This window comes from Megascapheus bottae, chromosome 15 (genome assembly GCF_031878675.1).
Source record: "Megascapheus bottae isolate mThoBot1 chromosome 15, mThoBot2.hap1, whole genome shotgun sequence".
Lineage (NCBI taxonomy): Eukaryota > Metazoa > Chordata > Mammalia > Rodentia > Geomyidae > Megascapheus > Megascapheus bottae.
The window spans coordinates 23,463,568-23,487,491 of NC_143523.1; the positions used below are offsets into that span (position 1 = coordinate 23,463,568).

Genomic DNA, 23,924 nt, shown 5'->3' on the forward strand with positions numbered 1-23,924 from the left:
GTCCAAGGACAGTGCTCAGGCTCTGAGCTCAAGCCCAGGACTGGCAAAAAAAAAAAAAAAAAAAGAAAAAGAAAAAGTACAATAAAAGGTCATTATGGTTAAAGTGACCCTCATTAGAAAGTACGCATAGCTTTCAGCAGCATTGTTCGTGGCAAAGAATTTGAGTATTTACACACACTTTCTCAGAATTCCTGCTCACCCATACCAGTCCCGCGTTGGTCACTAGTATATTTTGACTTATCTTTGAGAAAATAATAAAAGTGAAAATATAGTGATTTTTTTTAAGTTAGCTTTAATTTTTGCAGTTGTGGGGCATGAATTCAGGGCCAGGGCATTATCCCTGGACTTTTGTGCTCTAGGCTGGCACTCTACAACTTTGAGCCACAACTCCAGTTCTGGTTTTTTGGTGGTTAATTGGAGATATGAATCTCTTGGTCTGGGCTAGCTTTGACCCACAATCCTCAGATCTCAGCTTCCTGAGTAGCTAGGATTATAGGCGTGAGCCAGCGGCACCTAGCCAGTTTTATTTTTGAATGCTGAAGTCTTTCCATCTTTTGGAAAGTAATAGTGATAAGTAGTTGATAGATTTTTATTTAAAAAAAAACATTCTCACTAGACAAAACAAAAAGCTGGCAAACATATGTCTGCTTCTTCCACTGACTAATATTTATTTTGAAACTCTAGTGTATAGAAATCACCAAATCAGTTTAACAAATTATCTTTTTTAAGAGTTCTAGGAACCTAGTCTTCTAATATAAAAGAAACTTTACAAAGATTCTTCAGCAGATATTAAGCAGAGCATTTCCAAGGAGACATCCATGCAGCTAGCTGCTCGTGGTTCCTATTTTTATAATCTCCTAGGAGCTTCTAATTGAAGAACGGATATATAGATTGCTGTTACCCAACATATAGAAAATACACTAGATACATCAATGTGATATGTAGATTGATGACCAGCTACTACAGCCTCTGGCTTAGAGCTAGATGAGAGATAAACCCACGATGGGGATGTGGTCTAGAAAAAGAATAGCTCTGGAGATCTATAGTCAAAGTAGACCCAAGACTCTTGCTTGCATCACCCTGGAGTCAGCCAGGCCTATCCTGAACTTAAATGTTACTGATTTTCTTTTCCTGATGTCCTGAGGCTGGCTATGATGATAGAATTTCAGTGGCTAGACTGGAGATGGTTTTCATCAGCAATTAAGAAAACAAGCACTTTGTTTAGTTGGTTTTGACTTCAGTACCATATACATGCTTTTCTGTAAACATTAAGTACTAGTTAAAGGAACCGGCCCACCAAATTATTACAGAGCAGTTGAGTCAGGAAAATGGTGAAAATTCAGGTTCAGAATGGAGCAGATTTTTGTTCTGCTCATTCATCGTTAGTCACAGAAGGGTTTTGTGAGATAATATTGCAGACAACCATTAGGTAAGTGATCAATGAATGTGGCTCTTGTAAGTGTATTTACTTATAACCTAGGGGAAATCTGGATTAGAACTCTTTGGAAAATCTAGATCATTATCAGATTTATACAGTTTGTTTTAACTCTGAATATAGCAAGTAAACCAATAGCTTTGTAAAAAAATGTTTTCCTGAAGGAGATGTATAGGAAATCAATTATTAATAACAATGAAAACAAATGACTGAACAAAGACCCCAAACATAATTTACTGTGACAGATAAAAGTATTTATTTTTCATATTCTCAGTGAGAGCAGTATATGATTTCAATGTATTCAGCATGCTTTCATTTAGCATTAATAGATTTCCCAGGTACCAAAGTGCCAAAGAAGTACCAAAGTGCCCGCATCGGGGGATACAGATATAAGTCTTTGCTTACCAGTCTTTGTCACCAAAGTGACAAAGGTGCTTAGTACATAGTTAAAACTTACAGTGATTTCTATTATAACTTATACCATCTCTTCCTCCCATATTTTAAAGGATGTAGATGTGTTAGAAATGAAATATCTATTACTGTTACAGTTTATTAAAAATCATCTCTAAGTGACATGACTTTAGCCTCATTTCATGCAGTTCTACTTCTAAAAAGATCTTGGAGTACTTTTAAGGGTACACCACTGTTAAATTCCTGGTCATTAAAGTTGGTGGAGACTCCCTTGGGAGAGATTACTCCAGTCCTTTTCAAGTTTGGCCCAGCAAAAGGGAGATATTGGCTCTGGCTCATTCATCCATGCCTAAGAAAAACTTGTGCTCTGTATTTAAATCAGCTTTACATCAAGGAGGCCCTGGGATGCTTGGTGGACCTATACTGAATAAACTAGTTTTCATCTGCCAAATGGAAGCTTTATTTTATTCTAGAAAGAAGCTGAAAGTGGGTTCTAGCCTGTGACTGCTTCAGATGGTACCTACCCTTTCCTACACAATAGGATGCGGCCCAGAGCCACCCGGCAGTGATGGTGGATAGGAGTTTGGTAAGCAGGGGTGGGTGGTACACCTTGGGCTCCATCTCCTGAATTCAAGGCCATAAGCAGCACCCCCCCACACAGACCACACACACACACACACACACACACACACACACATGGCTGTGACACAGGGCTAAGTTTGCAGCCTCTACAACCATTCTGTTCCTCTCTGGCATTTTTCTGCAGGTACAGCTGTGCCTCCACAGTGTCCCAGGGTGGCTCACCTGTGCACAGTCCAAGTGGCCTTGACTTCAGCCAAGGCCATTGTACATGGAGAAGGCCCTGGGGCCTATGCCTGGGGGGGCAGGAAATGCCCAGCAGTGCCACTACCTGGACTGGAACTTTTTGACCCTCCAGACATAGGAGTCTTTAACCTGTCCACCCCATATGCCTGTTGGGTGGGCAGAGGATGCTTTTGTGTGGCTGCCCAGAGAGTGGAAGAGGTCTGAGTTCCCAGTCTCCTCTGCCCTCTGTGCTTTGGCACAATAAAATAAAATATTTTTTTTTTTTTAGAAGATCAGACCCTTTGCAACTGAACAAGATCAACCTTTGGTTTGCAGCTTTAGCCCAAAGCAACTGCTCCCCCAACTGCCACCCCTAGCAGAGGACAGACCTGCTGCAGTCAGAAGTCTGGAGGGAAGTAAAAACAAGTAAGTCATGGCCTTGCACCCCAAGACCTTTTCCTTCCCACCTCCATCCTGACCCTAGAGGGTTAAACCAGGAGGGTACAAAGCCACCCCTCCCTCCTACTTCCCGCCTCCCCGTCCACCCCTTACCTTTAAAAAATGTTAAAAAAAATGTCTGCAGTCAAATCTCTTAAAGGGGCGGTGCTGGTGAACAGTACTTTTGGCAAGAGTTGCTGAGAAGGCTGGCTAGGGGCGTGAGTTCGCTCCACCAGCACCAAAACACTAAAAAAAAAAAAAAAAGGAAAAAAAAAAGAAAAAAAAAGAGAGAGAGTGAGCTAAGGAAAGAGAATGAGAGAGGGGGGAAAGGAAGGGGGAGAAAAAGTGGGGGGGGGGGGAGAAAGGCAGACAGACACACACACTTTAGATAAGGACAATTAGGCACCAGCCAGACCCTGTAGGGAGAGAGGTTTAAATCAGAAGGATTTAATGAGGGTGCTCGGAGCCTTCCCCGAAGCCATGCCCTCCGGCAACTCCCGCCCCCCAGCCAGCCTAGCCTCGGTGGCTCTCTGCTTGGCTCTGTGGTTCCTTCTCTCCCTTTCTTCCCTAGCTGGAGACAGGAGACCCTTGCCTGTAGGCAGGACTTCAGGTTGGAAGGAAAAGACCCTGATTCTACTTGATGTGCGTACCAAGAATCCAGTCAGGACAGTCAATGAGAACTTCCTCTCTCTGCAGCTGGACCCCTCCATCATTCATGATGGCTGGCTGGATTTCTTAAGGTAAGGCAGGGGCTTCGATGGATCCCGGTTCATTCTGTTAAGTACCCTCCCTCATTCTCATTCTCTTCCTATCCCCCCCCCACAACCCCAGTTCCAAAGGGGGCAGAAGAAGAGGCAAACTAAGCCATGTGGATCTCTTGCTCTGTCTCTCTTTCTCACTAGAGAGAGAAAAGGGAGGCTTTTCCTCCTCCTGGAATATTCGCCGAGAAGCTGTAACCAGTGATTGAGAAAAGCAATGTTTTCTATTAAGATGCACATGTCTGCAATGCAGAAGGCATTTCAGAAACTTATCAGTTATGACTGAAAAAATGTTGTGCTTACATACATCCACAATTAACCTCCCCTTCTTCTGTAAAAAGAAAAAGAAAAAAGAGGTCTCCGGGAAGTTACAAAGTGAAGGAAAGAAAGTATCTGTGGCAACAAAGAGTGGAGAGGAATGGAGTGTGGGGGGGGGGGGCAGGCAGCGAGCAAGTGTGCGTGTCCCATCGGGGTTTGCACGAAAAAGTGGAAATTTCCACGGATCCTACCGAAAAAACGAATTTCAGGAGACGCTTGAGCGGTGGGCGAGTTGCTTTCCGAACGAAAAGAAATTATTTTCTATCCTCCGCTGTCATCTGTAGGCTGGAGGACTTTTTTTTTTTTTTGCAAGCGCTTTTTATAGACAAAATGAAATACCCTCCCCCGCCCGTTCCTCCTCCTTAAATCTGTTGCCATAATGGCATCATTTAGTTTTTCTTTAATTTAAAAAAAAAAAAGAAGAAAGTCCTCGTTCAGATGGTAGTGTACCTACAGGGAAAGGCTTTGGAAGTTCCCAGGGGAAGTGTCTGCGGTTTGAGCCCCGCACCAGCAGATGAGTGAAACAGGAGGTTTGCGAGCCCCTTAGAATCGAGTTGGATCCCCCCTGTTCTTCCCTCTGATTATTTCTGTTCGGCATCCTTCCCACCAGGGACAGAGTTGTCCTGGGAGGGGAGAAAAAAAATCTCTGCAATATTAAATCCAAGTGTGGAGTTAAAAAAAAAAATCCCTACCAAACTGGAACCTCAAGCTGTGGGCGCCTCCGAGAGAGCCCCGAGAGCTGCTGGCCCGTCTCTGGCTCGTGAGTTCTTTGGGCATCTTGGGATGCATGCGCCCCCAGCACCCTCCCGCGTCTCGGTGTCTCCAAGCCCCCCCCCCTCCCCGCGCCGGCTCTGTGGCCGCGGCAGGTAGATCGGGGTGCCACACGGGGATGAACCTGTGCCCCAAAGACCAAGGGGTCCCCCGCTGCGGCTGGTGAGGCTCCTGGGAGGCGGGAACCTCCTGGAAAGCTCCCCCTGGCAGCAGGGGCGCGATTCTGAGCTCGTCCCAACGTGGGGGTGCGACCGAGGTTTTTCCAAAATGCACACCCCACGTGCGTGTGTTGCACTCCACCAGCCGTGCGCACCCCTTCGGGTTTCCTTTAAAAAAAATCAGCCCGTTCACGCTGCATACTTCCCTGCAGCAGAAAGAAAAAACTCTTGTAAGACAGTTTTGGGGGATGGAAGTGTGGATGGTGGGGCGCTGTGCTTTGGCGGTGCAGGCTTCTGGATGGTTTGGACATACCACGTTTACCTGGGGTTAGACTCCTGTGGGGACTTCCCTGCGCTCGGCCGGCCCACGCGATGCTCTGACCACGCGCCCCGGGTACTGGGTCGTGGAGTCTTCAGCCATCCATCTGATCCTTCTTCAGTCCTCTGGAGAAGTGTGTGGGGGAAGGATGGGGTCTCTGTTTCTCTCTCTCTCTTGAATGTAGCTCCTCTAAGATGCCAACATTTCCAATTTCCTGGAGACTCAGAGCTCGAACCAGCAAAGCGTTAAAAAAAAAAAAGAACTTCCAGATCCCGGAACTCGCTGCGTGAACAGTGTCCGTGTAGTTTTTTCCCCCTTATTCTTTTCCAAAGTAATCTGGCTTTGGCTTAAAAAAAAAAGAAATAATAATCCTGTGGATGGAAATCTTGAACTTGTGTGGATAGCCGGTGTTCCTCAGGGTTTTTTTTTTTTCCTCCCACATTTCAGCCCGTGTCTCTTCCAGCGCTTCCAAGCCGCCCCAAGTGGGCAGGAAAAAAAGGAAGGAAAAAAAAAAGGGAGCCAAACTCGGGGGGTGGAGAAGATGGTATCTTTCTTGAGAACAGGCTGAGTGGTTGCAGGGAGAGAAAAGATCGCGCCTGGGCTGTGCTTCTGGGGCGGGAGGGCTGCTCGGAGAGGCTGCCTGGGAAACCATACAATGAGATGAAAAAGGAAGAGCCACTGGGGCGGGAAGGAAGAAGTCAGCATCTGCTTGGCCTCAGGCGCTGGGCCTGGTGCACGGGGAGCCAGGCCGGGTTTTACCTGCTCCTGGGAGGTCACGGTGCTCTCGGGCCAGGCAGGCTAGCCACGGCCTGGGCTGCGCCTCGCGGCCCCGGGCAAGGCCTGCGGACGGCGCCCGGCTCCGCCGCGAGCGCCTTCCGGGCAGGGGCAGGAGCCCGGCTACTGCGCCTTGGCACTAGGTCCGCAGCACAAGTGGATCCCGTCTCCACACGCACAGTGAACACACACGATCGCTAAGGTGGTGGAAACCAGTCCCGCTGGCCATTGGGGCGTCTGTGGGACGCGGGCACTGAGGGCGTCCAGGCGCCAGCGGCAGCGCCCAGGGGACAAAGCTGGCTGGGGAGCTGGGTCCGTGCGGATCGAGGGGGTGGGTGGGTTGGGGGGGGTCGGAAGAGGATCCGAAGTCCTAGCCAGCCCTGCCCCAGCCTCCCCAGCCTTCCTCCGGGATCCTTTCCTCTCTTCTTTCTCTACCCCTGCAGCTCCAAGCGTCTGGTGACCCTGGCCCGGGGACTTTCGCCGGCCTTCCTGCGCTTCGGGGGCAAAAGGACCGACTTCCTGCAGTTCCAGAACTTGAGGAACCCGGCGAAAAGCCGCGGGGGTCCGGGCCCGGATTACTATCTCAAAAACTATGAGGATGGTGAGAAACTTGGTCCTCAGTTTTGAAATTTGGGGGGACGGGAGAAAGCTGTGTGTGTGTGTGTGTGTGTGTGTGTGTGTGTGTGTGTGTGTGTGTGTGTGTGTGTGTGTGTGTGTGTGTGTGTGTGTGTGTGTAGGGTCAAATTTTGGAGGAGCCCTTGATGGAAATTTCCTGAAAAACTAGAGACAGCAGGTGAGGGGACCCACAATTCTGCAGCAGGACGGCTCCCTGGAACACTCTGGTGCACCCCTGCCAGCCTTTCCAATGCCAGGAATTTGCAGGCGGCGCCCTCCACCCCCCCCCAGTCCTGCGAAGGCGCAGTTGATTTCTGAAGAAAATCCAGCCAGGTTCACAGGATTACTACAGAGTCACATTTTATTCCAAAACTTCTAGGTACACATGCCTTTGGGGGTTTCGTATTTGCAGCCTTCTCAGGGTAGAGCTAATGGAGATTTAGCCTTTTTGAAGCCCCCACCAGTGTTTTCAGGAATCATACCTCATACATGATTCTTTGTCGAGGAAAGCTTGAACAAAAAAATCTCCGCAGTGGGGTCTTCTGCCCCTGCGTGAACCACAAATCAAAAGTACATTATTCTTCAGTTTCAACATGGCATTGAAAATGTCATCTTTTTTCTTTTCTTTCCTTTTCCTTTTCCTCTCTTCTTCTCTCTCCTCTTCTTTTCTTTTCTTTTTTCTTGGTCTTTCCTGTCAGAATCAGATGGAAGGGCTTGGAAAACCCTAACTTCTATTCCAGTGTGGGAAGCCAATCATTTTTAAGTTTGAACAGTCTCATTTTTTCTAGACAAATGAAAATGGTATTTTAAAGTTGTCTGTAAAAGGTTTAGTGTTAATCTAGATTGCGTGTGGTCAGGATGGAGGTAGGTGAGAAGTGGTGTCTCTTCATCCACTGAAGCTGTTACAGTTAGATGGAATAGGTTAAATGTCCATTCTTGAAGGGCTCCCCCCCCCCCTCTCTCTCTCTCTCTCTCTCTCTTCCCCCCCCATTACTGAGTAAGCTACAGTTTTTATTCTTAAGGCTCAGTGGCACTTTTCAGAGTCCCTAAGATTTGTTGTTACATCTGCCTTTATAAATCAGCTAAAGAAGGAACTGTCCTGTGTTTTCTGGGATGTTACTGGGTAGGGTTCTGGAGACATGTTGGGATTTATTTCAAGAGTGGCTGAGGGAAAAAAAAGTCTTTTTCTTTTCAAAGACATACAAGACAGACAGGATAAGGCTGTGACTTTTGGAGTTCAAAGCATGATTAAGATGTACTCTTTTTTTTTGCTGAAGAATGGAGATGTTTAAGACTCGACTATTTTTTAATTTTAAAGGTAAAAGTCACTGCTATAAAAAGGTAGATTGTAAGTAGGTTCTGCTGTCATACAACGTAAAATGCGGAAGGTAAAAGACAATCCTGAACAGCAGCACTCATGGTAATTTGACGCAGGGCCTTATAGCTCTCAGAGCCACTGTCAGCTCTGTGATCAGATACAAGAAAGGGTATATTAATGGTTTCCCTGATGGGACAGTTTTTCAAATCTACTTAAACTGGTTCCTCTTTAGTTTGTAGAAAAACTTGTAAGAGCCTCCAGATTTTTTTTTTCCCACGGAGGTGGTGGGGAGAACATTTTAAGTTTTAGAAGTTGGCCTTTGTCTTCCAACCTGTGTCTAAGGTTATGTTACCTGTTCATTGAAAACAATGGAATCAACTCAAAGTGCATGATACAATTTATTTCCTTTTGTCAAAGGAGAAGAAATGAGCATCATGGGGAGAGAAGAAATGAGAAGAGGCTATAATTCCATAGGATTAAAGAAATTAGCAAGAGAAAATATCTGAAAAACCATCTTCAGTTCTCTACGACTTCAGGAGTTAGTTCAAGATTAATCCTTTTTAAAACATTTTTTTCCCTGTTGGACTGGGACTAAATGTCTGTAAGAATGTAGTTTTTACCACACCTGGGGAATAGAACTTTTCTATCCTGTATTTTTTCATTCATTTTTATTAGCATAGACTAATAATATGTGTTTTATTATGATATTTGTGTACATGAATATAATATATGTTGATTACACTCATATCTACTAAACCTCTCTTGCCTTCTCTAACCTCCTCTCACCGGTTCCTTTTTATGGTTCCTGATTTTTTTTAAAGTCTAGGTTTACATATGATTTAAAAAAAAAGTTGTATTTGTCTTTCTGAGTCTGGTTTGTTTCCTCTTAGAGATGATCTCCCATTCAATCCATTTTCCTGAAAGTTACATAATTTCATTCTTTATGGACAAATAAAACTTCATTGTTTGTAGATACCACATTTTCTTTATTCATCTGTGGATGGTTACCTTGACTGATCCTGTAACTTTGCTATTGTGGATAGTGTTGCAATAACATGTTCCATCCGCTTTTTGCCTGTGAATTTCCCCCAAATTTTCTCCTTATAAATATCCTCCAAATATTTACAATGAGCAAACCTGAAGTTTTTATATATTTAGTTTGAAAATAATTTCTGCTTTTGGTGTAGGTGATAGCTTTAAGAAAAGTTTCCTCTGAAATCTTTTTCTTCTGCTTTTTCTTTACATCTAGACTACCTGGATTTAATTCTTTTGAAACTTTCTTTAAAGTCAGTCCTTTCAGAGACTAATCTGTTTTACTGCTTCTAGCTGAACTCCTTCTGATTTATGTCTCCCTGGTAATAAGATGCTCTGAACTATATCAGTATTGGAGGCCTTAACAGATTTAAGGAGAAGTACGAATGCCCTACTTTCTGCCCTTTGATGCTTACAGAGCCTTAAATCACCCGTATTGTCTTTGCTGCATTGCAGAATCCAAGGCAAAAACATTTTTGGTATACTCTCAAAAATTTGGCAAACAATACACATACACACACACACATATATACACACATATATACCTTTCAGCCAGTGATAAATATTATTATCATGAACATCTTAAAATAATTAGGTCCTCTTAGTAAATGGTCTCATAATAAGCACTTGGCCATCAAGTCACCTTATTAAAATGTGGTTAGCTAAACATAATACCAAATAACAACGTACATTCTGAGTAATGAGATACACCCACTGGCACTTTATGAAACTCAATAATATAGTGAAGAAAACATGGAATTTGGACTTAGAGAGCTTACAAGTTGGTCTTGCTCTCCCACTTAGACTTCGGGGCTCTGGGCTTACTGCTTCTCTTTACCATGTGGATATGGATGATACCTGCTGTGCATGGTTTCTCCCAGAACTCTAAGAGATAAGGTGTGTAAAATATTTTGTTGGCTGCTAAGGACTATATGAAGGTTGCAGGGGCTTGCTTTTATGAAAGGCACCTTTTGGAAATGTATCACATGCTCTAAAGTGTAATTAAATAGTAAGATTTAGAAATGCTGGAAGTTTGAACAGAAGGAATGAGGTTGGTTTAAGGAATCATTTGGGAGGATTAAGAGAATAGGGCCCTGGATGTTGGTAGCTCACACCTGTAACCTTAGCTACGCAGGAAGCTAAGCTCTGAGAATTCTGGTTAGAACCCAGCCTGGGCAGAAAGTTTCATGAGACTCATCTCTAATTAAGCACCAAATAATGTCCCCCCAAACAAAAAAAATGAACCAACCAGCCAACCAATCAACATAAACCAGCTGAAAGTGAAGATGGAGCTGTGGTTCAAAGTGGTACAGTGCTAACCTTGAGCAAAACACTTCAGGTAGAGAGCACAGGTTCTGAGTTCAAGCCCCAGAATGGGCACATATGCCTGCACACTTAAACACAAAACTGTTGAGAGAGAGAGAAACTATAGAAAGACTAAGATAGCAATCCAGGTGAAAATTTAAAGTGACTCTTTTTGTGTGATGATAAGAGAAGATTAATCATATTGGTTTTAGTTTTATTTTGTACTAACATTAAAACAAACTGATAGTTCCAGATTGGGGAAACCCACATGTTTCTCTGGCTACCTTATTCATATTACTTCTACTCAGATGATTTTTTTTTGTTTTCTTCTGAATTAATAATGTGATCAGTAAGTCACATGGCTTCCACTTTCCAAATAAATTTTTGAGCCCATTAAAACATTTGTATTTTGTATGTGTGTGTGTGTGTGTGTGTGTGTGTGTGTGTGTGTGTCACTTTGGTACTTGTTTTACTCTATGCTTAGGCAATTTGAATTCCATACAAATATGGTGACGATGGGGAAAATATAAACCAGTTCAGGTCTTCAAACCCTAGGAATCTTACTTGTGCCTAGCTTTGTCTCTCTTCTGTGGGATGTTACGCTCCACTTGTTCCCAGGAAAGAAACCCTTGTTCAGTCTTCTGCTCCTACAGTTATTTTGCCCCACTCTGCCTTTCTTGATTATATATTCAGTGTGCTTGATTTGCATGCACAGTTCTTTATGGCTCTAACCACATCTTTAATGAAGATGTGCACCATTTATTATGCATGTCAAAAGCCAGCTTAATATTTTTAACGTTTTATATTCATCATACCCCTTTGCTTAAAAACACCAATTATCTCAGGACTGCTAGTAAAGTTTCCAAACTCTTCAATGTGGCATTCAAAGGCTTCCACTTTCAGTCTGTTTACTTTTCCTACTTCATGATGTTTCTATAAACCTCTTAATGCATCCTTCTGATTACCCATGTAAAACACTTTCTAGTCTTTTTTGTCTTTCTCTCCTCCCGTCCCCCAGTCCTGGGACTTGAACTCAGGGCCCAGGCACTGTCCCTGAGCTTCTTTTGTTCAAGACTAGCACTCTACTACTTGAGCCACAGTACCACTTCCAGCTTTTTCTGTTTATGTGGTACTGAGGAATCAAACCCAGGGCTTCATGCCTACTAGGCAAGCACTCTACCACTAAGCCACATTCCTGGCCCCCACACGCTTGTTTGGCTAGTATATTTCTGCATTGGAAGTCATTCTCTTAGCTGTACAAATATCATCCCCACTCCATCCAATTATTCAAGCCAGAAGCTATTCATTATTTGTACAAAGCTTTTCTGGAACAGGATATTCTAAGTCATCTTAGAATCCTTGTTTTACTCTAGACTATTGTAGACTTCTGGTCTTCTCTTAGCCCTTTCTACCTTGTTTGATTTTTAACTTTAACACACACATGTTTGGTTTACCTTTCCAATTATAATGCATATTTATTATAGGAAGATACTATAACCAATTATGGTGTAAATGTCTAGCATGATGTATGCCATACAGTAAATCTGCATCAAGTATTCTTTGGGTCATGATAGTTTAAAGGTACTGTGAAAGGCCCTAGAAAATGGAAGCCACCAAGTAAACAGTGAGTGAAAGCAGTTTTGCCTTCATTACTTGTACTCACGAAGTCAGTTCTTAATACTTACTTCAATGACATTGTTAATTATTTTAACCACCTACTTTGGTCATCAGAGTTGTCTGGTTGGTTTGAGCCTATACATTAAATGAACTTCACCATTAAAAGTTCTGTGGTTTTGCACTGGGGGCTATGGTATTATTTCCCCTTCACATCTGCTTTTCTTGCTTTTACTTTTGTTAGTTTTTTTTTTTCCTAGTTGGGCCTATGTGACTTCTTTGTCTGATTTTCTGGTTCCCAATATAACAGTGCTTTACCACAACTTTCAAAGAAGACTTCTCATCAGAGAGCTTCTGAAGTCCTAAATGACCACTGCAGTGTACTTTGTAAATTCGAAGGTACTATACAACTATTATTATCACTCTTTTTTACAGTGATATTTTTCAGTTCTAATGAAGGTGGGAGTTAATTTCTCTTCTTTAGATTCCTATTTTCTTACTGAAGACACATGGCATAAAAACGGCCCAATTGCCAAAATACATATTTGCCTTGAAAAAAAATCCACATTCCATTCTATTTAACAGAATGGTTCTTGAAATTCAGGTACCTATATAACAACAATATTTATTACTTCCTCACTCTGTGCTTAATGTTATGCTGGGCACAGGGTGCCAGAATATAAAATAAATAAAAGATTCTGTTCCAAATCACCATTAGAGTATAATAATTGATTTTGGTAAAGTCCACTAAATATTATTGAAATGAACAGGTGAAACTACAGCCAAGAAGGCTATTTGTATAGCTTCAAAGCGTTGCTCACTGTAATATTTATTAAGTAATAACTGGGATTTTTTTAGCATATATCCACATATTCTCTCTGTTTGTGAAGAGTAACACAAAGACAATGTAGAAAGGAGGATCCAAATAGAAAAAAAACAGTTTTTCTGTAGAGACAAGAGCTGGCTAGAGCTAGGAAGGAGTTAGGGTAGGCCTATGAAAGTTGGGTAGATTTTAGAGAGGAAGAGATTGGAAGAGAGGACATTCAATTCAAGAGAAAGGGCCCAGAACAAAACCTAGCATGTTTTTGGCAGTGAAGAGGTCAGTGGGACTGCATAGAAAATGCCTGTTAGGGATGAACTTAGTTCATATTAGGTATATGTCAGATTTTTCTTGCAGAACCACTGTTCATGTTTGTTAATTTAGAAATGTTTGTATATCATCTATTATCAAAATTCATATTAGTTAAAACTATGTCTAAACTGGGCTTTAAGATTTTTGAATATATTTTTGTTAGCTCTAAAATATATAGTAAAAAAGAAAAATGTATATGTGTGTATGGAAAAGTTTAGTTAATTAAGTCAAGATCCAATGAGAAATCTTGCATTTTAGGTAGAGTAGCATATAGTTGGTCCTAAAGGAAAAAAGAAGGAGGGAAGGACACTTCTTTTATCCCCTCCCCTTCCCTCCCCTCCCCTTCCCTCCCCTCCCCTTCCCTTCCCTCCCCTTCCATCCCCTCCCCCCTTTCCCCTCTCCTCCTTCCTCTTTCCTTTCTTCCTTCCCTCCCCACCCCTCCCTCTCTCCCTCCCTCCCTCTCTTTCTCCCTCCCTCCCTTCCTTTCTTCTTCTTTTCCTTCCTTCCTTTCATGGGATGAGATGGAATCCAGGTCTTTGGCTCATTCTGGGCTAGCTTTACCACTGCGCTACATCCTCCGCTCTAGGACACATTTTCACAGTGGGTTTTCAATGGCACTTATCCTTCCCCATCTCCCTTCTCCTGTTCATGTCCACTAGTTAAACTGTCTTATAGTAGCTGCACTTTAATAAAGTTTAAGGTATGAAACATAGTTAAAAGGCACATAATTTAGAACAGAATTATTAATTAGATTCTTAAAATGCAAGACTTATAAATCATAAAAGATTTTTTAAAATTTACTTGATCGTTCTCATGTACCCTTGTAGCACAAACAAGAGCTTAGTGTTTTATCCTATTTGGTTCATTCACTCATTAGACGGTATCAGATTCTACGCATTTGGATTTTCCCCCCTTTAGTATAAAGGATTGAACCCAGGGCTTCACACAAACTAGGCAAGTATTCTACCACAGAGATAGGTTTTCCAGACCCCTTAAAATTATATTTTGAGACAGGTTCTCACAAAGCTTCCAGGCTGCACTTGAACTTGTGATCACCCAGTTTCAGTGTCCTGAGAGTATCTGTGATCACATGTATGGTCTGCTGCATTTGACACTGAGACAGAAAGGGGGATAAGGTCCAAATATCATTATTAAATCATGTACTTCTATTTTTTTTGGAGAGCCCACTTTAGCAATATCACCTCCAAGCAGATGTTTAAATGTAAGGAAAATTTCCACTCCAACTTCATCATGGCATTTTGCAGTTTGCCCGTAACTTTGTGAGGGGGGATTTAATACAACATAATGTCATATTTGAGGGTAATTGCCAGATGTTTTATATATGTCTGTTTGCTTTTGTTTTGTGTTTCTGTAATGTCAGGGGTTCCTTTGTTCTGAATGCAAGCTGTAGGTTGCTGTGCTTCTGCAAATCTGACTGGCATTTTATAAAGACTTAGTTATCATCTTATTTTCTCACAACTAGTTATTGTGGGCTTGTACATATGCTGGAAGTGGTAGAGACCAGGAAACACTGGCTGGTTGCTTGTGAAGGTGGCTTAATGAATTTCGGTGCATCAGACAAGCCAGTATATAAATGTATCAGTGATGGCCCCATTTGTATAATTTAGTATTTGGTCTTGGGAAATGTAGGTAATTTATCACATTTCCTGTAAAACACAAACTGAGCATAAATTTCTCATTTGAATTTTCCTAAATCCTGAGAGATGGTGACCTTAAAGGAAAAGCAAAAGAAAAAAACTATTTCTTCCCCAATTTTCTGGTCCTATTTGGTCTACCAGTCTCATGGTGTGGGCTCAGGGAACCAGGAACCTCTTCTGAGAATTCTTCATCAATTTTACTCTCAATGCTTTTTCATGTCTCTATCAACTTTTCAGCTGTCTTAATGGATTGGAACTGTGAGCAGTGTGTGTGTGTGTGTGTGTCCTTGTGTGACCAAGAGAGGTAGGGGGATGGGAGGGATAGAGAGGGACAATGGAGAAACTGGATATGAGAATGAGTAAATGGTAATTCAGGCAAAGTACACATTTCCAGAGTAGTAAACAGTGCCATTCATGGTGTAAATTCCTTGTGCAAGTTTGTTAGACTCTTTTTATCCTTTGGCTTTCATGATCTCATTGAATCAGATTAAATTCCATCAATTTGTTTTAAACTTTAGTACAATAAAAACAGTAAATAATTTTTAATTATTAATGATTTATGCCAGGATTGTGCTAGATACTGAGGCCACGAAGAGGAAGAAACCATAAACTGTATTTTCAAAGAGCTTTGGTCTTACATATTCTGTATATAATTTCTAATTGTTCTACAGTATACTCTTTCCACATTAATCAGACTAATCTTTGTCTCTAAGGATGGAAAGTGAGGTTGGAAGCTGGAAAAAGATAACTACTAAGATTTAGGCAATTATTTCTAAAATATCAAGGAAAGAATAGATATCATAATTATATTACCTGCTACTATTATTGAGAACTTATGTGCCAAGTCTCTTTTAAACAATTTACATGCATTAACACATCTAATTCATTTATGCACACTTTGAGGTAAGTCTTACTTATTTCATTTGTCAGGTGGGGAAATTAAGGCACAGAGCAGTTAAGCAAATTAGCACAGGCCTCTGAAGCTGTTATCAGTTATTAAACCTGTAGGCTTACATCTTGCTATGTGCTTCACAAGGAGACTTCAGTCCTCATCTCAGTTCTTGTAATAATTGAATGCTGTCAGGTGAGTTGTTAATTTTCTTGAAACTTACCTATGCTGTGAAAAGAAGAATACTGACTCTGAGGGCTATATATAGTGTCTGATTATAATATTCTGTGAGTTGCAGATCACCTCAGATCAGACCTGGGGCTTTAACTCAGGTCCTAGGCACTGTCCCTGAGCTTTTTTACTCAAGGCTACTGCTCTACCACTTGAGCCACACCTCTATTTCCAGCTTATTTTGGTGGTTAATTGGAGATCAGAGTCTCATGGTCTTTTCTGGCCAGTCTGACTTTGAATAATGATCCTCAGATCTCAGCTTCCTGAGTAGCTAGGTAGGGCTACAAACCATGAGCCATGAATGCCTATAATCACTTTTTATCATGTGACTTCTGGTCTTTCCTGACTTTTTACTATGCAAACAGATGTATATAAAATTGTAAACATATTAGTAGTAGCCTATTGTGTATTTACTGAGAAAAACCTTTTAGTTGGAAATTTTGATGTGGTTTTCTTTTCTTTTAAAAAATGCTTTAATTTCCCTCCCAATGTTTTCTAATATATTTTCTATTTTATTTTCAAATTATTATTATTATTATTATTATTATTTTGCCAGTCCTGGGCTTGAACTCAGGGCTTAAGCACTGTCCTTGAGCTTTCTCAAGGCTAGAGCTCTACTACTTGAGCCTCAGCACCATTTCTGGCTTTTTTCTATGTATGTGGTATCAAGGAATGGAACCCCGGTCTTTGTGCATGCTAGGCAAGCACTCTAGCACTAGGCCAAACTCCCAGCCCTTTAAAAATTATTTTAAAATTATCTTTAAGTAGTTGTACAAAGGGGTTTCAGTCCAGCACATCAGTTTATGGGTATGATGCTCAGATCTGTTTTTCAGTGGCTAAAAGTATTCTGAATGCAGATGGGCTGTAATAACTATTCTCTTTCACTGTTTGTTTATGAGAACTTATCTGTTTGCTGTTTGTTTATAATTTCTAATAAAGCAGTGTTGAAGTCTTGTATTTCTCTCTCCATGTTAAAACCTGATCTAAATTGCTTTTTCCCCCCAACATCTTTTCTTTTCTTTCCTTTCCTTTTCTTTTCAAACACACTCATAATCATCTTAAATGTCAGGAAAATGGTTACAGTAAAACTAATCCCTAACTAATCATGCATCAAAGTATATAGTTTCTTTTTCCTAAACAAAGTTTTGGATATAGACAGAAAGTGACACTACAAAAGTTTTGACTCTTTGTTCAAACAGTACAAAGTTGTGATGTGAAGAAAATGCCATCTGAGTACTTCTTGATGCCCCTTCTGAATTGCTTGTCTCCTCGAAGCTGCTCTATGAATTCAAATACTAGACAGTCTGAGAAGAGATTTATAAAGACCTGGCATAAGGCTTAGTGAAAATAATAGACTAACAAAGGCAAAAGATAGCCATTCTTTTTAGTTTTTTTTTTTTATTGTTGGGATAATGTTTAGAGGGGTTACAGTTACATTTGTCAGGCAGTCGGTGCATTACTTTTCACACATTGATGCCCGCTCTCGTGGTTTTGTCCCCATTTCCCTCTCCCCACCCCTTCCCAATCATCTTGTTTTCCCCCCTTCCCTTTCATATTTCAAATAAACAAATAAATGAATATACAATATACCAGGAAACAAAGTCAGACACAGTAATAATATGAGATTAACCATAAGGACAAAAAAAAGAGAGAAGAGAAATAACAGTCCATTAAGAACAACAATCACACAAGATAAACCTCTTGTTTCCATAAAAAGATAGCCATTTTTGAATAGCTTACTGATCAGTCAAGGAAAGAAATAGTTGCACTTTATCTTGGTATCATTCTTTCAAAGATGATTAAAAACTCATTGGATCCTTATAATAGTTATGTGCAGTAGTCTTATTTTATGTAGGCTTCTCCATTTTGTGAGAAAACAGACTCATGGAATATGACCAAGGGTGTGTTTGTGTGTGTGTATGTGGTAGGATAAGGACTCAGAACTACTAGTCTGGCACTCTTGTTTTTGTGCCAATGAATAGGGCTTGAACTCAGAACCCTACGCCCCACTCAAAAATACTGTTCTCTATCTTTTGAGCCACACCTCCACTTCTAGTTAGTTAAGAGATAAGGGTCTCAGACATTTTTGCCTGGGCCGAGTTTTTACTATGATCCTCAGATCTCAGCGTCCTGAGTATTTAGGATTACAGGCGTGAGCCACTGGCGCCCAGCTAAGCCTGACATCTGTAAATGAAGTGTGCCAACGAAAGCTCAACCCTCTACTGACATAGGGGGCTACACTGGTTCATAGGTTTTGACTAAGGGGTGCTGGGTTACGTTTAATCCTAGATGGTTCCATGGTTTTGAATTGTTCTTCACTGGCAAACTTTTAAAGAAGCTGCAGAATGCAGTTCTTGGAGGCTTACGATGTAAATCACAGAATCCCTTCAAATGGACCCCCAAGTCCATGGTGAGGTTACAATTAGTCGAGAGTACTGGACAGAGGGATTTTGAGAGGAGTCTGTGGGATGCCGCTATCACTGAGACTTTCAACAAAGAACTGAAAAGACCTTTAAAGGTAGACATTCATTAGCTATCACAATGTACGCTGTGAAAGGGAAGAGGTATCTATTTCATTTGCTCCACCCGAGGCCCATAATGAGGAGGCAGAGAGGTGGAAATAGAACTTACTGGTGACACGGTTACTAAACCATGCACACCTCAAAATGCATGTAGTCACCACTGAGATAAATCTTTGCATATCTCTCAGTGGTCTGATAGGTATGCTCTTCTCAGGGTGTTTCTTTTCTGGTAATTGTTGGAAAATCAGATTGTGGGCTTATTCGTCTGGCCATTATGAATCCCCTTTGGTTGGAAGAGTGAACTTAAAGCAAATCCAATGTGATGTGAATTCAAAAGGAATGACAGGCCAGGCAGGGCCAAGTTAAAATCCACAGGTGAAACCAAACACGTAACCCAAAACCACTGGAAAAATAAATGCTATTGTTTCATAGAACATTTGCAGAAGCAAATGAATGGCACTGCCGTCCAAAGGTCAGGATTTCCAACAACTTCCAGCCGAAAACTTACACTTATTAAATGTCTTCGCCAGTGGTTTTTGTGTTAGAGGATGACTGAAGTCTTTTGTTTTCTTCTGTTTTCCTCATGACAATGAAGTTGAAGTTTAGAAAGCTTTCTAAATGAAATTTCTCATAGAAGTTATAAGCACAGGTTTTAAGTTTTCATCACCTAAAGGCGGAACAGACCCATTGAAAACTTGGGGGGTGAGTGTGGGGGGGGGTGCTGGGAAGGGGCAGAGAGACTTGAGGACAGATGTGGTGTGGATCAAGAACCAGTATAAATCAGGAAGGTGTGGTAAGAGGGATTTCCTGTGTTACAGGACTGCTGAAAGATTCTTCCCGTCACTATTTCCATCCGTAAATTCCCAGAATAGGTGCTGGCCTTTCTGACACCTGGCAGAGGTGGTTTGCTCCATTCTTGACATTGAGCTGCCTTGAAGCTGCAATCAACCTTGTCTTTGGGGATAATGTGTTCTTTAATTGTGGCAGGTACCTACTTGTAGTAATAGGGCTACACGATCTGAGCCGGTGGCTTGCTTTTTTGGGTCGGACGTGGGGCTTGAACTCAGGGCCTGGGCACTGTCCCTGAGCTTGTGTGCTCAAGACTAGTACTCCACCACTTGGAGCCACGGCCCCATTTCTGGCTTTTTTGAGTGGTTAATTGGAGATAAGATTTTCACAAGGACTTTTATTTTGCCTGAGTTGGCTTTGAACCGTGATTCCTCAGATCTCAGCCGGGATCCCTAGTAGTGAGGATTACAGGTGTGAGCTCCTAGCATGCAGCTGGAGCCTGAGCTGTTCATCTCTGCCGTGTTTATTGCTAAGTTTCCAGTCTGATAATAACTATGACCCCTTAATGAGCATTGAAATGCCCCAGGTACTAGATAGACCAAGAGCCTATGTGAAAGTGATCGGATTTGGTTTTCATACTTCCTTGAAGCAGATATTCTGAATTGTCTCAGGTGATGGAAGCTTAGACAGGTTAATCACTGGTTCCATTTCTGATTATCCACTAGAATTAGCTAAGGGAACTTTTAAAATTATTGAGTCTTACTCAGCTTAATTTTAATTATGTTCTTAAGTTTATGTGCCAGTGATTGCATATAGAGATTTTTTTTCTTGAATACTTATTTGTAGAACATGACATTTGAAATATGCTGTAAAAACTCAGTGTTAATAAAAAAAAATTACTGAGTCTTAGGCCAAAGGAACAAATCTCCAGGCTGCAATTTCGACATAAAGCAATTTCCCCAGGTGGTTCAAACATGCCAACCAGGATAAGAACCTATGGATTAAGTGATTTGTCCGAGACACCTCAGGATGGTCTGTATTGATAATCAAAGAGCCACAGCATCATTTCCAGCTTTTTCTATGAATGTGGTACCAAGGAGTCGAACCTGGGTCTTCCTACATGCTAGGCAAGCACTCTACCACTAGGCAGAACTTCTGGCTCCTATTTTGTCTTTTTGATTCTAGCTCTTTTAATGCTTGTGAAAGGTTAGCTCATTGTGGGTAACGATATTAAGTATCATGCTTGTGCTTTTTGGCTATTGGTATGTCTTCTTTGGGGAACTATCCAAACAAATCTTGTAAAATTTAACCATTTTAAATGGTTAGAATTCAGGAATAAAAAGAAAATAAGACTATATCTATTTGGGGAGTGCAGACCCTTATTAGGTATATGATTTGTATCATTTTCTTCACACTGTGAGGACTGGTTTTTCACATTGTTCATTTCTTGTGAAACACCTTCTTTTTTCTTTTGTTGGAGACAGAGTCTTGCTGTATAGCTTAGCTTGGCCTAGAACTTTATTTGTGATCCAAGTTGGCCTCAAACTCATGCTCTTCCCCCTTCAGCCTCTGGGAATTTCTGGGATTACAGGTATGAACTACCAAGCCTACTATGTTTAAAAGTTGTGATGATGTTTCATATAATTTCATGGTGCCTATTGTTATTTCCATGTCGCAGAAGAAGAAATTGGGGCTCAGCAAGGATAAATTTCTCATCTATAGGAAGGATAAATAGCAGAGTCAGGATATTATTATTCCCCGCCCCCCCCAACCCTCAAACCCTGAAGCTTAGCTCCAATACTTAGTTCCTAACACTTTCCTGTGTTACTTCTGTACTTGCATTCCATGACAGAGAATTCAGGTAAGACGAGAGCACAGTGAAAGTAGCAGGAAAACTTATTAGGAAAAGATGTAGCAGAAAAGGGAAATTTATTTTAAGGCAGGATGTCATATGAGGTTCTCACTTTTGTTTTTCATCTGTCTATGAGGTATAGAAATGAGTGTTAGGTTTAACTAGAAGGGGAATTAGAGGTAGGGCAAATGTATGCATCAGGAGACCCAGTTACAGCTGTGAGGTAGTTGGTCATTATTTCTTCTGGTTCCCTCTGGCTCTGGGGAAGTTGTTTTTACCTGTCTTCCCTTGAGGGCGCAATCTGGCTCCCCTAAGAGGCTCCCTAGGGTTCTTGGTGCAGCCTAGTTACTAGAGGTAATTATTTTTATTTGGAGGTGATCTCTGTTCCTTTCAGGTCGTTTCAGAATCTTGTCACTGAAATCATATAAATCTTGTCACTGAGATTATATCACTGTGTTTTCTGGCAAAGTGACTATGGAGAGAATGGCCTAGAATGACAAAAACAAAATGGCCAGCAGAGATGCTAGGCATTTATCCTGCTTTTAGTGTGTGGCTGCAAGCTTAAGTAACCTGTTATGGAGACCATTTCGATAGATTACAAACCGGTTGTCTCCAAGGTGAGTACTTATAGCAGTGCCTATGGGTCGTTCCTTTCCCTATGTCCCATCTACAGGGCTGAGGTCACCTGGGAATCAGGAAGTTTAATTACAGTATTTTTTTCCTCCCAGATAGTCTGAGGATCTCCTCCTCCACTTTAAGTTCACTTTGCATATCTCCATTACTCATGACTCGCTGCCTCCTCTCACTTTACATTGCTCTTTTCTAACACACACATGCATACATATACAACAAACAAATAAAAATAGCAATCATAACCAAACAAGCGAATTCGGAGCATAAATGCCCAGGGAAGAACACCAGCATTCTAAGCCTCAGATTTTGGCTTTTGCCAGTGACACTGAGTAAGGTAAGATCTAGGTGACTATTGCATGATTTTTTTTTTTTTTGGTGGTACTGGAGTTTAAACTCAGAGCCTTGTACTTGCTAGATTGGTGCGCCACTTTTGAGTCATGCCTCCAAAGACTTCTGAAGGGAAATTTCTTTTCTTTCTTACTGAAAAAGTGTAAAGATCTAAAACTTCTACTCCAGTGGCACCTTTTTCTCTTCTGCCTTTTAGACTTTCTTTAAAAGTCTCATTTTTAAGATAGAGAATAAATACTCATTCTTATTTTGACACATACTGTATATTTCTCTCTAAAGAAATGTTTTTAGTTCTTTCAGCTCATGAATAGAATGAAGGCTTTTTGGTACATTGCTCTTTCCCTTGGTTGAGGGCTTTTGTATCCTTGTTTATGATCTATATCATTCTTTTCTAGTAGCATCTTTTCTTGGTATTGGTACTAGGGTAATTCTGAATTGCTATCAGGGTAATATGTGTTTGGAGAGATTTTCTTCTGCTTTCTTTCTTTCTTTTTTTTTTTTTAAGAGTGTAACAACCTGTTAAACGTAGCTGCCGAACTCTGTTTTGGTTTTTGTAAAAATGTTTAACCTGTGTGTGGTTACAACCACCTGCCTGTGGTTTCATCTTTGTGGTTACTGACTGTGGGCATCATAAGGTGGCATCATACGATGATGATCACCTGTGTGTAGCTATGATCACTGATGTGTGGTGTTTACCTTTAAAAGCTCCATCCCATGGGGAGTGGTAGCTAAGCTGCTTCAAAGATGACTCCTAGCTTGGTTCACTGAGTGCTGGTGACTCTATTGCCGGGGGAGGGGGGGTGTTCAGGTCCCCCCAAAGTGGTTGGGATAGTACAAAAGGAGGCTATGCAGGATTGGCATTTGTTTCTTAAATGGTCAAATAGGACTCACCAGTGAAGGCATTTGGATATAGGGCTTTTCTTTGATGAGATAGGTTTTTTTTTGTTGTTAGTGAGGGTATAAATCTGCTCAGATTATTTCTTTCCTTTTTGTCAGTGTGAAGCTTGAACTCAGATTCTTTCTTTCTTCCTTCCTTCCTTCCTTCCTTCCTTCCTTCCTTCCTTCCTTCCTTCCTTCCTTCCTTTCTTTTTTTTTTAAACAGTTGTGGGGCTTGAACTAGAGGCCTGTCCCTAAGCCTCTTTATACTCAAACCTAGCACTCTACCACTTGAGCCACGGTGCCACTTCTGGATTTTGAGCAGTTAACTGGAGATGAGTCTCGTGAGGACTTTTCTGCTGGCTTCAAACTGCAATCTTCAGATCTCAGCATCCTGAATAGCTAGGATGACAAGCAAAAGTCACTGGTGCCAGCCTCAGATTCTTTCTTTCTCTCTGCCTCTCTCTCTGCCCCTCTCTCTTTCTCTCTCTCTGCCCCGCCCCTCTCCTCCTCCTCCTCTTCCTCTTCTTCCTCCTCCTCCTCTTTTCCTCCTTTGCAAGTCCTGGGCTTTGAACTTAAGGCCTGTGCATTGTCCTGGGACACTTTTTGTTCAAGGCTAGCGCTCTGCCATTTGAGTTACAGTGCCACTTCTGGCTTTTTCTGTGTATGTGGTACTGAGGAATCCAACCCAGGGCTTCCTGTGCGCTAGGCAAGCACTCTACCCCTCAGCCATGCTCCCAGCCCTCAGAGATTATTTCGTAATGATTCAAAATTAGTATATTATTTGTGCTTGGGAGTTTATTGATTTCTTCTGGATTATCTAATTTGTTCATGTATAACTTCTCCTAGTACTAGTCACTCAGGATTTTGTGTTTCTGTGTTATAAATTATAGTTGTTTTCCTCCTTCATTTGTAATTTTGAAT

The 23,924-nt window shown here is 41.5% G+C and overlaps 1 protein-coding gene across 1 annotated transcript in view; it reads left to right on the forward strand.

The window, feature by feature from the left end:
• Nucleotides 1–3,463: 3,463 nt before the first annotated feature.
• Hpse2 (heparanase 2 (inactive)) overlaps nt 3,464–23,924 on the forward strand; it is a 413,903-nt gene continuing 393,442 nt past the window's right edge. Inside the window, exons 1-2 of the mRNA XM_090346101.1 lie at nt 3,464–3,828; nt 6,630–6,787. Of these exons, the coding sequence (XP_090202227.1) occupies nt 3,539–3,828; nt 6,630–6,787 (448 nt within the window). The 5' untranslated portion in view covers nt 3,464–3,538. The remainder of the gene's footprint in view (nt 3,829–6,629; nt 6,788–23,924) is intronic.